General features: G+C 49.8%; 2 protein-coding genes and 1 long non-coding RNA gene across 5 annotated transcripts in view; 1 reads left to right on the top strand and 2 right to left on the bottom strand.

Moving 5' to 3' along the window:
• Positions 1-14873, top strand: part of LOC118613790 — a 67552-nt gene that overhangs the window by 2717 nt on the left and 49962 nt on the right. The gene's annotated exons all lie outside the window — the stretch shown is intronic.
• Positions 2207-5506, bottom strand: DLX1 (distal-less homeobox 1). The gene is made up of 3 exons (XM_016123870.2): positions 4829-5506; positions 3945-4144; positions 2207-2830 (listed from the first exon to the last, which is right to left on the bottom strand). Exons 1-3 carry the CDS (start codon positions 5139-5141, stop codon positions 2576-2578), a joined length of 768 nt encoding a protein of 255 aa, XP_015979356.1. The 5' UTR covers positions 5142-5506; the 3' UTR covers positions 2207-2575.
• METAP1D (methionyl aminopeptidase type 1D, mitochondrial) overlaps positions 10135-14873 on the bottom strand; it is a 67744-nt gene continuing 63005 nt past the window's right edge. For all 3 annotated transcript variants that reach the window (XM_016123861.2, XM_036237496.1, XM_036237497.1), the window contains 4 exons: positions 12992-13089; positions 11668-11715; positions 10710-10788; positions 10135-10576 (listed from right to left, as the gene is read on the bottom strand). In XM_016123861.2, coding sequence (XP_015979347.2) covers positions 10498-10576; positions 10710-10788; positions 11668-11715; positions 12992-13089 — 304 coding nt within the window. In that variant the 3' untranslated portion in view covers positions 10135-10497. The remainder of the gene's footprint in view (positions 10577-10709; positions 10789-11667; positions 11716-12991; positions 13090-14873) is intronic.

Consider the following 14873-nt stretch of genomic DNA (forward strand, 5'->3'; position numbering starts at 1 on the left):
TTGTCACAACACAGATCGCTTTCTTCCCCGCTCTGCTCCCCACCGCGCGCTGCGAAGGGCCCCCCCAAAGGCGGGGGGCAGCCCTAGCCGGAAGCAGTGTGAAAAGGCGGGTGCGAAAGAAGCGGCAATCGCTCAAAGCAGCCGTCGGGGCCGGCAGCCTTCCTGAGGTCCCTCAGCTCTGCTGCGGGGTCTGGAGCTGAAGATGGGCTGGGGCGCTGGGATCACCAGGCGTAGGAGGGAGCCAGACTGATTCTAGCTGCACCGAGCTCACGTCCTCCTGAAACAAACTGATCTGAGCGTTCCACTGGAGGTGCCCCCTTAATGCCTTGGCCTGGGTACTTGACCTGGACAGCGTTCTGGTTCCAATGAGTCAAAGGAGCCCACCTGCCCCTCCTTGGCACCTCCATTTCTCCTAGACGCAGAGAAGAGCCCGGAATCATTAGGCAGGAATGGGCCTCTCCTTGTGGATGGGGCCGAGTGGGTGGGAGTGGCTGTGGAGGGGCCAGGATGTCATCTTAGGACTATCCTCCCCGGAGCTCACTGATTGATTGGGGGTAGCATGGCAGACATATCCTTCCGGCCCCTTTCCGGCGTCCGGCCTCGTCTTTTCCGCGTCGGGATCCAGCGCCCTCCAGGCAAGAAAAAGCCGGGAAGCCAGATCTCCGCGGAGGCGAGGGGGCAAAACCGGGTGTCCCTGCGTCCAAGCTTCTAGGCCTCCCGCGAGGTGACTGGGCATACGGGCCGCTCACATCTCACAAGCCGGCTGCCTTGGAGCTCTGCTTTGATCTCCTCTCAGCAAGCCTTCACAGTCCCTTTAGTTCCTGAGCCCAGGCTCTGCCATGCCGCACCTGTTCCGGATCTCCCTTTCCAGGGACCCTTGCCACTACCCGTCTGACTCGCATAGGGATCTCTAAGCCCCCTTGGTGGTCAGGAGTTGGGAAAGAGGAACAGTTTCAGACCAGCGTCCTGGGGGCCTTTTTCTTGGTATGTCTGGAGCCAGAGGTTGCTACCCCTGCATTATGTAAACCCAGAAGTGGGAGCCTGGCCAGGCCCCCAGCACCCCCTTACACAGCACACCAGACAACAGCTCTTTCTCGAAACCATAATTTTACTGTCTCAAAGAAACTTTATAACTTATTTACAAAGTCCTTTCCCCCCCCCAAGATACAAAGCAATAAGTTAACATTCTCAATATAAAACTAAACTTTGACATAGAGAACACAAAACACGGTTGATTTCAATTGATCACATTTTCCAAATTTCACAAATGTCAAGATTCTCATTTCACAAAGCATCAGATTTTACAGCCACACACAACGGAACGGAAAAAAGCTAAGCTTGTGCAACATGTTTACAGAACAATAATAATAACAATAATAATTAACAACAACAACAATAATATGTACAGTGATTAAATCCTGCACTGGAGACTGTGTGTTTAGGGTGGTGACTGGCATTATTTGTGGTGGAGCCTCTGGGGATTGTTGTAAAGCTGCTTTTTTCTTACTTTAAAGCCCACTAGCATTAGACCTCTAACTCATGCCTGCCTGTTTTCTCACTGCTGTCCATCAGTCAGTCCTCTCTATCTCCCCAAGGAGGGAATTCAGATTTTCCTTCTTGTCCTGGCAAGAAGACTAAGCGTTCCTCTCGAAAAGAGAAATTGGGTTGGCTTCACTTCATTCTTTTTAAAATAATTAGGGATATGTAAAAAAAAAAAAAAAAAAGAAGCAAATCATTCGGCTCCAACCTTTCTATACCAGAGAAGTACAAAAGGTACTGTATAAGTTAAAAATCACCAGGTCCTCCTTATTAATTTTTCCTGGTGGGCGCATTTAAAGTCATCAGTACTTTTAGACCATGTGCTCCTCGTGCTGCCCCCAAACCGAGAACTGGTCAACATTCAGCCTCAGGCAAAGTCCATTTCTCAATAAATAAAACCCTCTCCCTCCAATTTTCCCCAATTCCTGAACAAGCTACACAGATGGATAGGCAGGCCCAGGAAAAGGTCGAAAAGACAGAAAGTTCCAGTATCCGGAACTGGGCTGCCCGGTAGATTACGCTTCCTCGGACCTAGTGACTTTTTTCAGAGGCCACAGAATGAGGACAGCGAACAGATGAGGACCTCGACTTCATCAGCGCACAGACAGAGTGAAAGGAGACAAGAGACGGACAGGACAGAAAAGAGCTTTTGCTTTTTCTACATTGCTTTTTTTTTTTTTTTCCTGATAGTCCGACACAGCTGAGGGTCTCGGATCGGATTCAGCGGGCTCTTCTTGCTGCTCTGGCTGGCTCGGGTGGCTGTGCCTGCACTCCGAGGCCGCGGTCTGTTGTCACCTCAAGATCCAGGCCAGGGTTCCGGCGAGGGCGTGTGGCGCCAGGGAAGTCGCGGGTTGAGGCCTCGCGGGGCTCCAAAGAGGCGACGGGCGTCCTGCTTTTGCCTTCACTGTTCCTTCTTCTTTCCCTCTGGGCCTTTCTCTGGGTCCAGGGCATACGGACGGGGTGGATGGACCGGGAGGCGGGAGGGGCCCGGGCCAGGGGAAACGGGAAAGAGGTTGGCGGGTGCAGGTAGGCAACCTCACATGAGTTGGGGTTGCTGCATAGCTTCTTGGTGCGCCGAGGGGTACCACGACGTGTAGCTGGGGATGTAGGAACCAGCACTGCCACCCGAGCCCTTCCCAGACGAGGAGTTGGGGTTCCAGCCAGGCGGCACCGGAGGTGAGCCGGCGGACAGTGCTCGGCCGTTGGACAGCGCGTTACCCTCCAGCGCCGCCCCACCCTGCTTCATCAGCTTCTTGAACTTGGAGCGCTTATTCTGGAACCAGATCTTGACCTGCAAGGGCGGACAACGACAGTGACTCGGGCTAGGTCCACTGTGCCTATTGGGGTCCTGGGGAAAGTGGCCGTGGTACAGCGACAAAGGATCCCCCATGTTTCCCCGCGCGACAGGGCAGCTCCTTGCTGGGGGAGCAGAGCACCACCACCAGCAGCAACACCACTAAGAACCAAAGACTGGGAGCTACTGCGGGTGACCAGCACCGAAGCTCTCCTAGAGCCAGGGGGCGTGGTGGTGAGGGGTGATCTGGGATCTAGATTTTCCCCTGCCAGGGATTCAGACCAATCCTGGCAACCGTCCAGGGAAGATGTAGCGCCTGCACAACATAGAGCCTTCAATTCCAATATGAACATCAATTAAAAATCCAGTGGAGGAAAAGAAGTGAGGAAAATGTATTTACGATTCTACCCATCTTTTCTTTGCACGATCCTTTCTGTCCTTGAGGGAGTTGGGGCTGATTGAGAGTTTTGTTAAACTTTTCATTTGGACTTAAATCAACCTTTCCTTAGCATCTGTTTGCTCTCCCCAGCTCTGCTCCAAATCCCGGCCTAGACGTTGGAAACCCGCGCCAGTCATCATGAGACCGCCCATGGCTCCTGGGAGCCTTAGTGAAATCCCGGAAGGAAGGTTCCGTTTCTCCTCCAGGGTCTGGGACTTGGGAGGTGAGAGGACAGAGGACAGGATTCCCCCACCCCGTGCCGGGCGAGAAGGAGGAGGAGGAGGGAGACAAAGGCTTGGGCCCAGGCCCCCAAGTGATTAGCCACATACTTTAAAGGCAAAGAAGAGATTAAGCCCTGCATCTATTGTTCCACTTTGTTCAGGCACGTGCGACCTCAGAGTCCCCAAACAAAACGTCTAGGGGAAATCCTCCCTGTTCCCTAATCAGATTGTCCAGGGCTGGGGGGGGGGGCGGGGGGCGGAGGTGGGCAGCGCGGAGTACAGAACGCAGTACAGAACGCAGTGACAGCTAGGGCAGAGAGAACGAGGGAGGAAGGACACACACACACATGCACGCACGCACGCATACACACGCCCAGTGAGCAAAAATGAAGCTTCAGGCACTGGCCCGGCCGCAGGAAGCCTGCACGCCGGAGGGGCAGCAGCGAAGTACCTGCGTCTGCGTAAGTCCCAAGGAGGCCGCGAGCTCCGCCCTCTCCGGCAGAGCTAGATACTGAGTTTGCTGGAACCTCCGGTTCAAAGCCTGCAACTGCAAACTGGAGTAAATCGTCCTGGGTTTGCGGATCTTTTTCCCTTTGCCATTGAAGCGCACTTCACCGCCTTCCACCACCGTGCTCTTCTCGGAGTCAGCCCCTGAAGGGACAGCAGAAGCAGGGGCCGTTGTTAATGCGAAGAACAGCCTTTAGTGCGGGGAGCCAAGGGGAGTGGACACCGAGGGTGGCGGAGGCAGGGCCGGGAGAGATACCGCTCAAGAAACTCGAAAAACCGGGGAACCGCCCAGCAAAGTCTGAGGGCCCGAGCGGTGCCGCTGCAGGAGGACTAGGGCAGTTCCCAGACGCTCAGCTCCTGCCTTGCAGGGAAAGTTTTCTGTTTTTGCAGGCGATAGTGGAGGTTTAATTACCCTTAATTGCATACATTGTTTATAGCGCTACGCAATAAATAATTACTGAGACTAATACGTGCACATGTGGGTTTCTGTTTTTCAGCGGGGCATTGTGTGCTCGGCGCACGGAGCCACCCAGAGGCCCAGCCAGTGCCTAGGAATGCTCTTGGATTTACTTATCCTTTGCTGAATAGTTGCGAGTTGGGTGGATTTTTAAAAATTTTCTTTGCTATGACAAGGATCCATAGATTGATACCCGAAACCTTCACTGTTCCAGCGTCCTCCCCACCCCCACCCCACCTCTCTCTCGCCCTCTCCCTCCTTTCTCTCTCTCTCTCTCTCTCTCTCTCTCTCTCTCCCGCCCTCCCACCCTTCCTCGTCCCCTCCCTCCCTTCGTACCTCTTCCTCAACCTTTCCCTGGCAGGCGCACGTACCTGGGTCCTCTAGGCGGCTCTGGGCGAGGCTGGCGCTGCCGGGGTAGGACTGCACCGAACTGATGTAGGGGCTGGACGCGTGGCTGCTGACCGAGTTGACATAGGGGTAGCCCAGCGGTCGGGAGAAAGACGAGGCCGAGCTGTAGGCGCCGTCGGGCTGCGAATGGCCCGCCGAGTGTAAACAGTGCATGGAGTAGTGCCCGTGGGACATGGGAGAAGGAGACATTTGCTGGTTGGGCGGCCCAAACTCCATAAACACCGCCTTGCCCGACACGGGGCTGTTGAGACTTTCTGGCATGGTGGTCATGGTCATCTCTTCTCGCGGGGTCTGGGTGTGGGTCTCTCTTTCTCCTCTGCTTTCCTTTGGGGGTCTCTGTGTTTCTCAGGACAGGAAGGAACCCAATTTAAGCGGAACAGGGGTTTTCACTTTCCATTCATAAGAAAATGGAGTTTGTCTCTTTGAAAAGTCTAAGCATGATGCTGCGGAGCTCCCAAAACTCGCTTCAAAGCTTTGACTCAGCCAAGGTCATAAATATTCATGAGCTGGCGGAGCTGATTGGTCCGCTGCCTTGCATAATCACCGGGGATTGGTCCAAGGCGCTCCGGCTCCGCTGGACTAGAGCGGGCGAGGTGGCCCGGCCTCGGAAGAGACGCGTCCACACTTCCCGGCCGGGGCTCTTCTGCAACAGAGCGCGCCGTGTGGGGCGCACAATAGGCTGCGGCGCGCGTGCGGGGACCTCCGCGGCCCGCTGTTCCTCAGCCTCCCGCCTCCCGGTGCGCCTTACTTCCCCAAACCAACCAGCGGCTCAGGGCCGCGGCCCATCCCTCCTCCTTTCATCCCTCCCTTTTTCCCATTCCTAACACCCAGGACACCCGCACCCCTCTCCTAGCTGCTGCCGCCCAGTCGTGTGCTGAGCTAGGGCGGCTCTGGAGCCTGGTTGAGGTCTCCAGAGCGCGAAGCCGTGCACTGCGGGGAGCTGGAGGCTGCCAACAGAGCGCTGTTCTTTGCAGCGTCTGGTGCCTTAGCGCAGCGCTCTCCCGGTGGCCCCCCACTTCCTGGCATGGGTCCGGTCTGCCACATCTCTGGGGTGAGGTTCGGGGCCCTCCGGGCGAACTCACTCACTCGGCCGCCTCGCCGCCGCCGCCGCTCCCTGGGGCCCGCTCGCATTGCTCCAGGCGGCCCAGCTGGCCACTCACGCTCCAGGCTGCACCAGTCTGATTAAAGCAGTGCGAGCGGAGAGCCAGGAACTCGCGCTTCTCCTCCCAGGAAAAGCTGCCGCACCGCCTCCCACCCCCAACACACACACACACACACACACACACACACACACACACACACACACACACACACACACACACACACACACACACACACCCCCTCTTCCCCTCCCAACCTTCCTCCGCCTCCTCCCCTCTCCACTCCCTCTGCGCGGAGCGCCTAAGGCTCACTCGCCCCAAGGGCGCGGGGCCGAGTGGAGGCGAAGAAACTGCAGCTCAGTTCTGCTTGTCCTGCGCACGCCAGGTGGTCATTTTCCGGCCTCCTGGGGTCCTGTAAGAGTACTGGGGTTTAGGAGTCCAGGGGGACCCCGAAACCCGCGGCAAAACCAGGCCAGTGGTAGGCTCACATGTCTCTGTGTTGACATGTCTCCCATTATCGCGCAAGATCCTCATTTCCAGTGGTCAAAACGGGTGCCGCTGGGGCTGGGGGCAGAGCTGGTGGAGGCAAAAGCTGCCAAGGTGCCTTCTATCTTCTGGGGTGCTAGGTACAGAAAAGTGCACAAAAGATTCCCGTTGTCACAACCACACAGCCACCCCCGGCGAGGCGTGGCACGCGCCACGCTGCCTCCGAGGGGCTGTTGGTTCCCCATCCCTCCAGCTCCACGGTGAATTCCAAATTACTTTGTTAGGTAATTAGAAAGTGTTGATAATTATTTCTTTCATAATTTAGTGGTGTGACGGGACCGGGGAAATGATCTTGTGAAAGTTCACACGTGCAGATGTATTAGTTACTGATTCATTTGATTAAATGGTAGTCTCAAGTGCTCGGATCTGCAGCTGAAGGCGCCCCATTAGCATAACACTGATGTTTAATTTTCATACGCATAATTAGCCATATATTTAACACTAATAGCAACATGCAGCCTTTCAGCGTTAAACAGCCCGGGATTTGATCTGGCCTGAGCTGAACCTTCGCCGATGCACCTTCCCCTGTCTGGAGCGCGCAATGATCACAGGACAAACCTCTGTAATCAAGCACATTTTGGCAGCGGGAACACCAATAAAAATGAACATTCAAAACAAATTACATCGACGCTGTCGTTACAGATATTAGTGGCATGGGCTTCTCTCCTTTTTAACTTCTATAGCAGCAGCAGCAGCTGCCCTTGGAATTCCCTTCATTTGGTTTAAGGGCATGATGTTGGGAGTAAAAATATTTCAGGCAGCGTGGTTGGAGTAAAAACAAAAGCAGAGAGAGAGAGAGAGAGAGAGAGAGAGAGAGAGAGAGAGAGAGAGAACTACAACCAATCCTCCAAACCAATAACGGGTTTGCCAACGTTTAAAAAGATTTTTTTTTTCTTAATCACCCAACCACGCGGTGATGCTTTGTAGCAACAACCAGCTAATGACTACACTACCAGACAACTCCCAGAGCCGCTCGCCTCCTCTTGGTTCCCGTGTGGCACTTGTGGTTTTAATTGCACCTTCCTAGCGCCTGTTTGGGGGTGTGGAATGTGGCTCGGTGCGCCCTGTACAGCAGCACGGATGCCGCCGGGGCCCCTGGTCTCCCGAACACCTCGCGGGCCCTGCCCACGTAAGTGATCGCCGCAGCCGGCGCGTGGTCGAGGTTGGGACCGAGGGAGACGTGGCTCACGACTCCCAGTGCTCAGGGCAACGCGTGAGGAAACCCGACGGCTGGGCCGCTCAGGACCAGTTTAGTTCATAGCAGAGAACTGCCGGGTGGGTAAAGGGAGGGAGGCGGCCACGGGTCGTGACTGTCTCCTGGGCTCTCGATCCATCCACAAGTGGAGGGGAAAATCCAAGCCATTCGTAGCGCAGGGGATGGAGCTGGCTCCGGGAAACAAAGGACCCGCACACTCCCCCTTGGGAAAAGGTTTCAAAGCCTTGCTTATTTTACAAATGAATTATATGTGGGCGAAGGAGTGTCTGCACTCCAAAATTATTTCTTAGCCCTAGAGAAGCAGGTCCAGGGAGGGGCGGCTGAGCCAAGACCCTCTGGCGCGTAGACGCCGACCTTGACTAGCTTCTCAAACTGCGATCTTATCTCTATTATGTGAGCCCTCCCACCCCCACCCCCCGCTAAGGCGACACCTGTTCGGAAAAGCTGGTTTGCTTAGATCTTTGCCTGTCCCAACCCCGAGAGGAAACAAAACTCTCCTATTTATCCCGAAAGTCCCGCATTGCGAGTAGAATCTTTTGGAGACACTGTAGGACGGGGCTCCTGGTAGTGTTGGCTGTAGCCACGCGAGGGCTGGATTCCCGGTCACCCTGGGTGAGGTTTGGGGCCAGCAGCTGGCAAGGGTGAGGAGTGGCGGGCAGAGGGTGGGATGAACAAAGTGTTTTTAAAATCTGCTTCCTAACTTCAGCTTCAAAGCATGCTAAACGGAGTTCGCTCTAAATGAAGTTTGTTGCCTAGGGAGCTGCAGAGTATTGGCTGATACTGGTATATATACACATATGTATAATGTTTAAACCATAGGTTACTTTAATAAATAGGATTATAAACCTGTCCCATAAATATCTCCACCTGGGAATAATTGCTGCAGAAGCCTAATGTTATCCCAGTGGTTGGTAAAATCCTATGGTTCTAATAAAATTATTCTTGGGAAACCTCGGAGTAAACTGATCCATAGATAAGATACAGGGCTAATCATTGCAATCCGATTGCTCCAGGAGAAATGCGAAGTTCATTCTCTGGCAAACCTCTTCCAAGGCCATCTGGGCCTTATTCCTCTCTAGAGACTCCAGATTGTTCCAGGCAGCAGCCCATCTCTAGGTGTTTTCTTGGCCAACTCTCCAGGACCCCAAACGTTTTTCATGGACCTTGTAAATGTTCAACTCATTTTTTTCTAGCTCTGGGAGCCACTAGCCTCAGAATCATCTCTGTCCAAATTCTCCATTTCTGGACAGAGAAAGAAAGCTGGAGGGGTTGGAGGACCCCTAAGAGAACTGAGAGTTCAGGAAAAAGCTTTACCTGAACACTTTTTCCAGCATGCTCACTGGCCTCAGTTTTTAATTTTCCCACTACTCAGTGTCACAGAGAGGAGCTGGCTCTTGGGACCCAATCACAGAGGCCACCTGTCATGGCAACTACAGGTGCCCAAATTTTCTTGGCTCTCCCGCCCAAGCTATACTTAGTGGATGGCAACTTTGCAAAACTGCTTCCATAGAAACAAGAGTTAGCACAACCACTGCCTGCCAGGACACCCTAACTGGAGTTTTTCCTAGAACCATGACCAGAGGGAACTACTTTTTACCTGGTTTGCTATAGGCCCTACCCCTCTTCACCTCTGAGCCCAAGTATGAAGAGGTCCTGGGGAGACTATGCAAGGGTAGAGAGAGTACTCGGGACAGAAATGGGCCTTAGGAGATGCAGGATATGGGGACTTGAATTTCCTGCTTCTGAAGCAGGTGGAGCTGCCTGCTGGAGGGAGGTACTGGCTCCAATCAGGCTAACTAGGCCTTTGCCCTCAAAAGTTCTCGAATCTCCTCTTGGATTCTCTATGTCTCCAGCGCCTGAACTTTGGTCGGAAGGGGCCAGGATGGGGAGAGGTTAGTTTAGGCGCTAGAACGGCTTGAGGCCGATGCTCCAATACCTAGTGCAGTAAATGGCCTCTCTCTCGCGCGCGCATGTGTTTTAGTTCTCACAAAAGTAACCTCTGGGATGGTCCCGCAGAGCAGGATGAAGGCCAAGGAGGATAAGCCGCAGGGGACCAGGAAAATCATGTTTTTAGATTGATAAAGCCCTGCAGAACAGCCAGGCCCTGGGTCCACAGGCAAGGAAATGTTTGTAACCAACCCTTTCATTCCTACTGATCTTTTCATCGCAATGCGACTACGAAGGGGGAAAGAACCAGAAGGGCTGGGAGAAGGGGGCCTCTGCGAGCGCCCTCGGGGCCAGCCAAAGTGGGATTCACGAGGGGGGGGAAAGAGACTAAAAAAAATTCTCAGCTAACAGCTAGGTTCGGGTTTTTCTTTCTGCGAGTCCACGTGAAAAGTTCAGAACTCAAAAATTAACCGCCTACCCTCCTCTCCGAGCCCAAGTAACTTTCAGAGCGCAGACACAATGGGTTTAAGAAAGGTTTTTACTAGAGCAGAGTCAAAACACGGGAAGGAAAAAAATGCATCTCTAGAAACCCCTTGTCTTTCAAATGGGGGTGTCACCATTCCCCTCCATAAGCGTTTCTCGAGCTGGTAAGCCGAGCCCCACGCCAGGATCCGTCTCTCCGAAGCCGCGCGGCCACGCAGGGCTTCAGATCTGAGCTCCCAATTACCGCCATTCCCCACCGGATTTTTCCATGATGCTACTAGGTGAGAAGTAGGTTAGTGCGCGACCTGCTGTGCGCGCCTGTTTCTTCTAAAGTTCTCCAGCTGGATTTCAGCAATTTAGGAGAAAAGGCGCTCAGCCTCTGCAACCTTTAGGCCGCTCCTCAAGCCTCGTGGGGCAGTTTAGTCAGGATCTGTGCGCCCCCCGACGTGATGACAACCGTGTGCTCGAACTGGGCGGACCTGAAACACACGGCACTGGTCAGGACCCGTGTGAGAGCCGGCAGGGCGGGGAGCAGCAACCAGCCAGCGTTTACGGACGGGACGAAGCTTCCCTTCCCATACAATTTAAAAGAACCGGGCAGAAAGCAAACACCTTTGATCGTCCAGAGAGACCACAGTCCATGCGTCCTCCAATACTTTGAATTCGGGAGATCCCTCTGTTATGATTGGCTCTGTAAGAGGGAAAATATTTATTGGAGTGATCTAATCAGCTTCTTGTCAAACATTGTTTCCGTTGATTATCAAAAAAGAGAATTAGAAGGTTCTCTCCCCTTCTCCCAAGTACTCCCCCCGCGGGTTCATGTTGTCATCTCTCAAAGGCTGATAATTGATGTTGCTTACATAGTATACTACAAACTAAACAGTAGGAAGAGGAAATGCTCAGCATTCAAATGTATGAAGTTGCCTAGTTCATAATTTTTTTAGAGAAAAAAGGGCATTTTAATCAAGCCTTAATTAAGACCCTGTGGATAATAACCACCCAAACACCAGTCCCTCTTACAAATATCAGTCACTTTTAAAAAATATTTGAATTTTTAAAACATGCTCAAAATGTTCATTAATCAGCAAATAACAATTTTCCTATTTCACTCTAATTGCTTCTCCATTAAGTCCCACAGTCAGAACTATGATGACTTCGGGGTCTTAGGTGATTGGAATTTGGTGGTGACACCAAGCACATGATCAGCCAGGAATGGGCCGCCAGAGAGTACATGCCTCTTGCTGACAGGGAAGAAGGGACATAATCGCCTCTAGTTACTGGGTGTTAATGAAAACACACACACACACACACACAACCAAACACCACATTATGCTGGTAACAGAATTAGAGGGTTGGACGGCTGCCGTTGTCTTCTAAACGTGTCGGTAAGTATCTGATTTAGGAAGATGGGGCTCGAGGATATTATTTAATCAGATTTACTATGCATCTGAATTATTTCATTATGGTGATTGGCTTTATTAGTCCTTCATAGGACTGCCTGGCCGAGGCCAGCGCTACTGTTTACCATGGGGGAAGCCACTGTTTTCTCATAAGGAGCTCAGTCACTGACCTATGGTGAAGGCCATTCCCTCCTCCATGAGTAGATCACTGTCATTTGCTGCAAAACAAAAAACATGAGTTAAGGGGAGTGGGAATGGGAAATAGAGAGAAGGATAGAGAGAAACAGAATTAGAGGGTTTGAGCTGCACAAAAAAACTTGGTAATTTTTTTTTCTTTTACAGTAAAAGAGAGGGTAGAGGTTTCTAGAATCCTGGGTGCTGGCTACCACCCAGGGGTTAAACATAGGGCTCCTGGCACTTAGCCTTTGCATATTCTGCACTTGGGGTCAAGACCCTAAAGAAGGGTGTGCCAAGGCCTAGCAGGGGCAGCCTGGGTGTTTTAGACTTCTCTCCCCTTCCACTGTCCCCTGACCACTTGCTCTGAGGTCTCCTGGCTAGCTGGGTCCTGGGTCTTGTGCCTCACTCCCACTCCAAAAGAAAGACATCTTGGGGGAACAGATGCAAAGGGAAGACAGCTACCTGGGGTGCAGGTTGGAATAGGAGGCAAGGACTGGGATGACTTCAAATATTTTCAAATGTAGGTTCTGGGTGGGGCACATGTCTGAGAAGCCCTTTCTGCACTCCTGCCTAGACCTCTTTTGAGCTGCCTCAGGTGGAGCTCTTTGGTGAAAGGGAGTTCTGACCTGCTGGGTCTCCAGGGGTTTTCTGAGGGATGCTCCCACCTCAAGCACAAAGGGCAAGGCCTCAGGACCAACTTTCCTTTGGGCCTTGTGCAGGTGTGCACCCCACTTGAGGACACTCCAGAGAACTGCCTCCTGCCCTAATCCCAGTCCCCCAACCCCTTCTGGTCCATTCTTGCCTCCCCACAGTGAAAAACATGAGATTCTGGGGAAGGAACACAGAGTGGGTATAATCTAGAAATCACTAAAGAGTACATGCTGCTAAATACATCAGCTGTCAACACTGTGTAGGATGTAATGAAATTTAACCACAACAGTCAGCGGTTAGAGAAGGGGGTAGAAAAAGAAAAACAGAAAACAGTCATATGTGCATGCTGCTGGGACATTGATGCAGTGGCATTTTGTTTTTAGTAACTTTTTCGAGACAAATATTCCTAGTGCCTTCCAGCCATCGCCCTTCAGGAGAAGACAAAAAATAAAAAAATAAAAATAAAAATAAACCTTATGCTAGGATTGAAACTACTGGGCTCCAATCCAGTAACATAGTAATGTGCTGGTTATGATTAAGTAACCCACCCCCTCCCACACACACACACAAAATGGTGATAATGTGGATTCAAAGTTAGAGTTTGAGGAGCAAAACTGCCTTATCCTGGTTCCATTCAATAAACAGTTCTCAAATTAGCTTTCTTACCATGATGCCAAATTTCTGGATGTCCATGGAAGTAAGATCCTATTCCATGTCCCACAAAATGTGGGCAGACTTGCAAGCCATTCTGATGAGTTATGTGGCTTTAAAAGTAACCAACAAAATATTTAATTAAGTTGGAAAAGTTTTAATGCACATATAGATAAAACAGTCACTTTAAAATATTCCCTGAAAAAGAAAAAAATCAGTTATATTTAGAGTAAGATAATAACAATATATTTTCATTCTTCAGGAATAATTTAATTTTTTTTGCCATGGCTTGTAACAGCTCCCTTTGGATAAACAAAGAAAAAAAAGATATGTATCTAACACAGTAGTTTACTTCATTTACCTTAGTCCAGCATTCAAACAAGGCTATTTTTAGACAATGAGTGACTGTGCATGCACATGTATATAGATCAATATAATCAAAATACATGTGCATGTAATGCAGGTCATAAAAACCTGCTTGGTGTGTATGGAGTTTCAGAAAAAGACTGTTCAAAATACTACTGATTTGGAAAGCAAACAGAAAAAAAAATTATGATCTAGAAACATGGCTTTCTAGTTCTATAATTCCCTTATTCTGGTCTATTTCAAAACAGTATACATTTTGTAAACAGACAAATTCATACAAAAGGTCAAATCAGCTTTGTCCATATTCTTGAAACACTTGGAAACTTTGAGATCATTTAAGATTTCTATTTAAGACTTACACTATTAACGAGATTCATAAAGGATGCTTTTTAATTACTGTGATGCTTAAGAGAAGCTAGTATTATAACTCCTACTGCTTAATGCTTCATTAGTTATTTATACATGCAAATCATTTGAGTTCCATCTATTCCATATATATGAAACCTGGCCCATAGAACCCAACCTTAAAATCTTCACCTACAAGGTTAAGAAGTTGTTTTTGAAATTAGGCACACATGTTTATTTCTGGGAGTACCATAAAGAAAAGAACATATATTCCATTAACAATTTATATTTTCATGAGGATGAAGAGCATAGTGCCTTAACCTTAACCATGACAATGGATTGGGATTTACAAGACCATTATTTAAAGTCTTAATAAAACCAAAGCTCTTAGATCCAAAACTAGAGTTTCCAAAAGAGACTCCATTTAGTTTAACATGAACTCAAAGGTGTTTAGCCAGCCTCTTTACGAGCATTCATGTCAACAGAATTTTCTCTAAACATTTTTAAACTTCATCTCCAGATCTGTAAATTATCTTCACTTATACCAGGATGTCACTATAAATAGCAGATGGGCAGACTCTCATTCGGATTTGATTTTCATGTAACTGATACTACAAAAAATAAGTAAACTACATATGTGTTGAAGACAGGAATGATAAGTCAACGTTTTTATCTAAGTTGTACTTTATGGTTATGGTTATTTCTGTGTGTCTTTGCACTTCGGGCAGGTTAAACAAGTTTTCCAAGGCTTTTCTATTTGTACCACAGAATTTCTGAATAGAAACTGAGGATGGAGAGTGGATAGAGAGGGTGGAAGAGATATTGTTAAACAAGATATAATGATTTAGATGTCTTTTATAAGAATGGGTTCTACCTAAACCTGTAAATTATGTTATTTCATTCTCAACAAACCTCAGTGATTCTAAGATCATTCAATATAAACCGTTCTTCTATTTTCTTTTCTTAAAAAAAAACAAACTAGCTTTTTTTTTTTTTTTTTTTTTAAGGCTCTGATTGGCAGGCATCACAGCTACATCTTAAATGTGTGTTACAATGGCAATCTTCATTTTAATTTCTGATGAGAGGAGAGGAAGAAAGCCCACTCTGAAAAAAACACTTGGGGCCCCTCCCCCATCACACCTCTCATTCCTCTTCATAAAAGAAGCTGTGCAATTACTAGGTGGCT

The sequence above is a fragment of the Rousettus aegyptiacus genome, unplaced genomic scaffold, assembly GCF_014176215.1.
Source record: "Rousettus aegyptiacus isolate mRouAeg1 unplaced genomic scaffold, mRouAeg1.p scaffold_m13_p_2, whole genome shotgun sequence".
Classification (NCBI taxonomy): domain Eukaryota; kingdom Metazoa; phylum Chordata; class Mammalia; order Chiroptera; family Pteropodidae; genus Rousettus; species Rousettus aegyptiacus.

Excerpts from the sequence above, each read along its gene's own strand:
- DLX1 (XM_016123870.2), bottom strand. The coding sequence starts at position 5,141 with ATGACCATGACCACCATGCCAGAAAGTCTCAACAGCCCCGTGTCGGGC. Across the intron at positions 4,145-4,828 it reads GAGCCGCCTAGAGGACCCAG|GGGCTGACTCCGAGAAGAGC; the intron begins GTACGTGCGCCT and ends CTGTCCCTTCAG. Across the intron at positions 2,831-3,944 it reads TGGGACTTACGCAGACGCAG|GTCAAGATCTGGTTCCAGAA; the intron begins GTACTTCGCTGC and ends CCGCCCTTGCAG.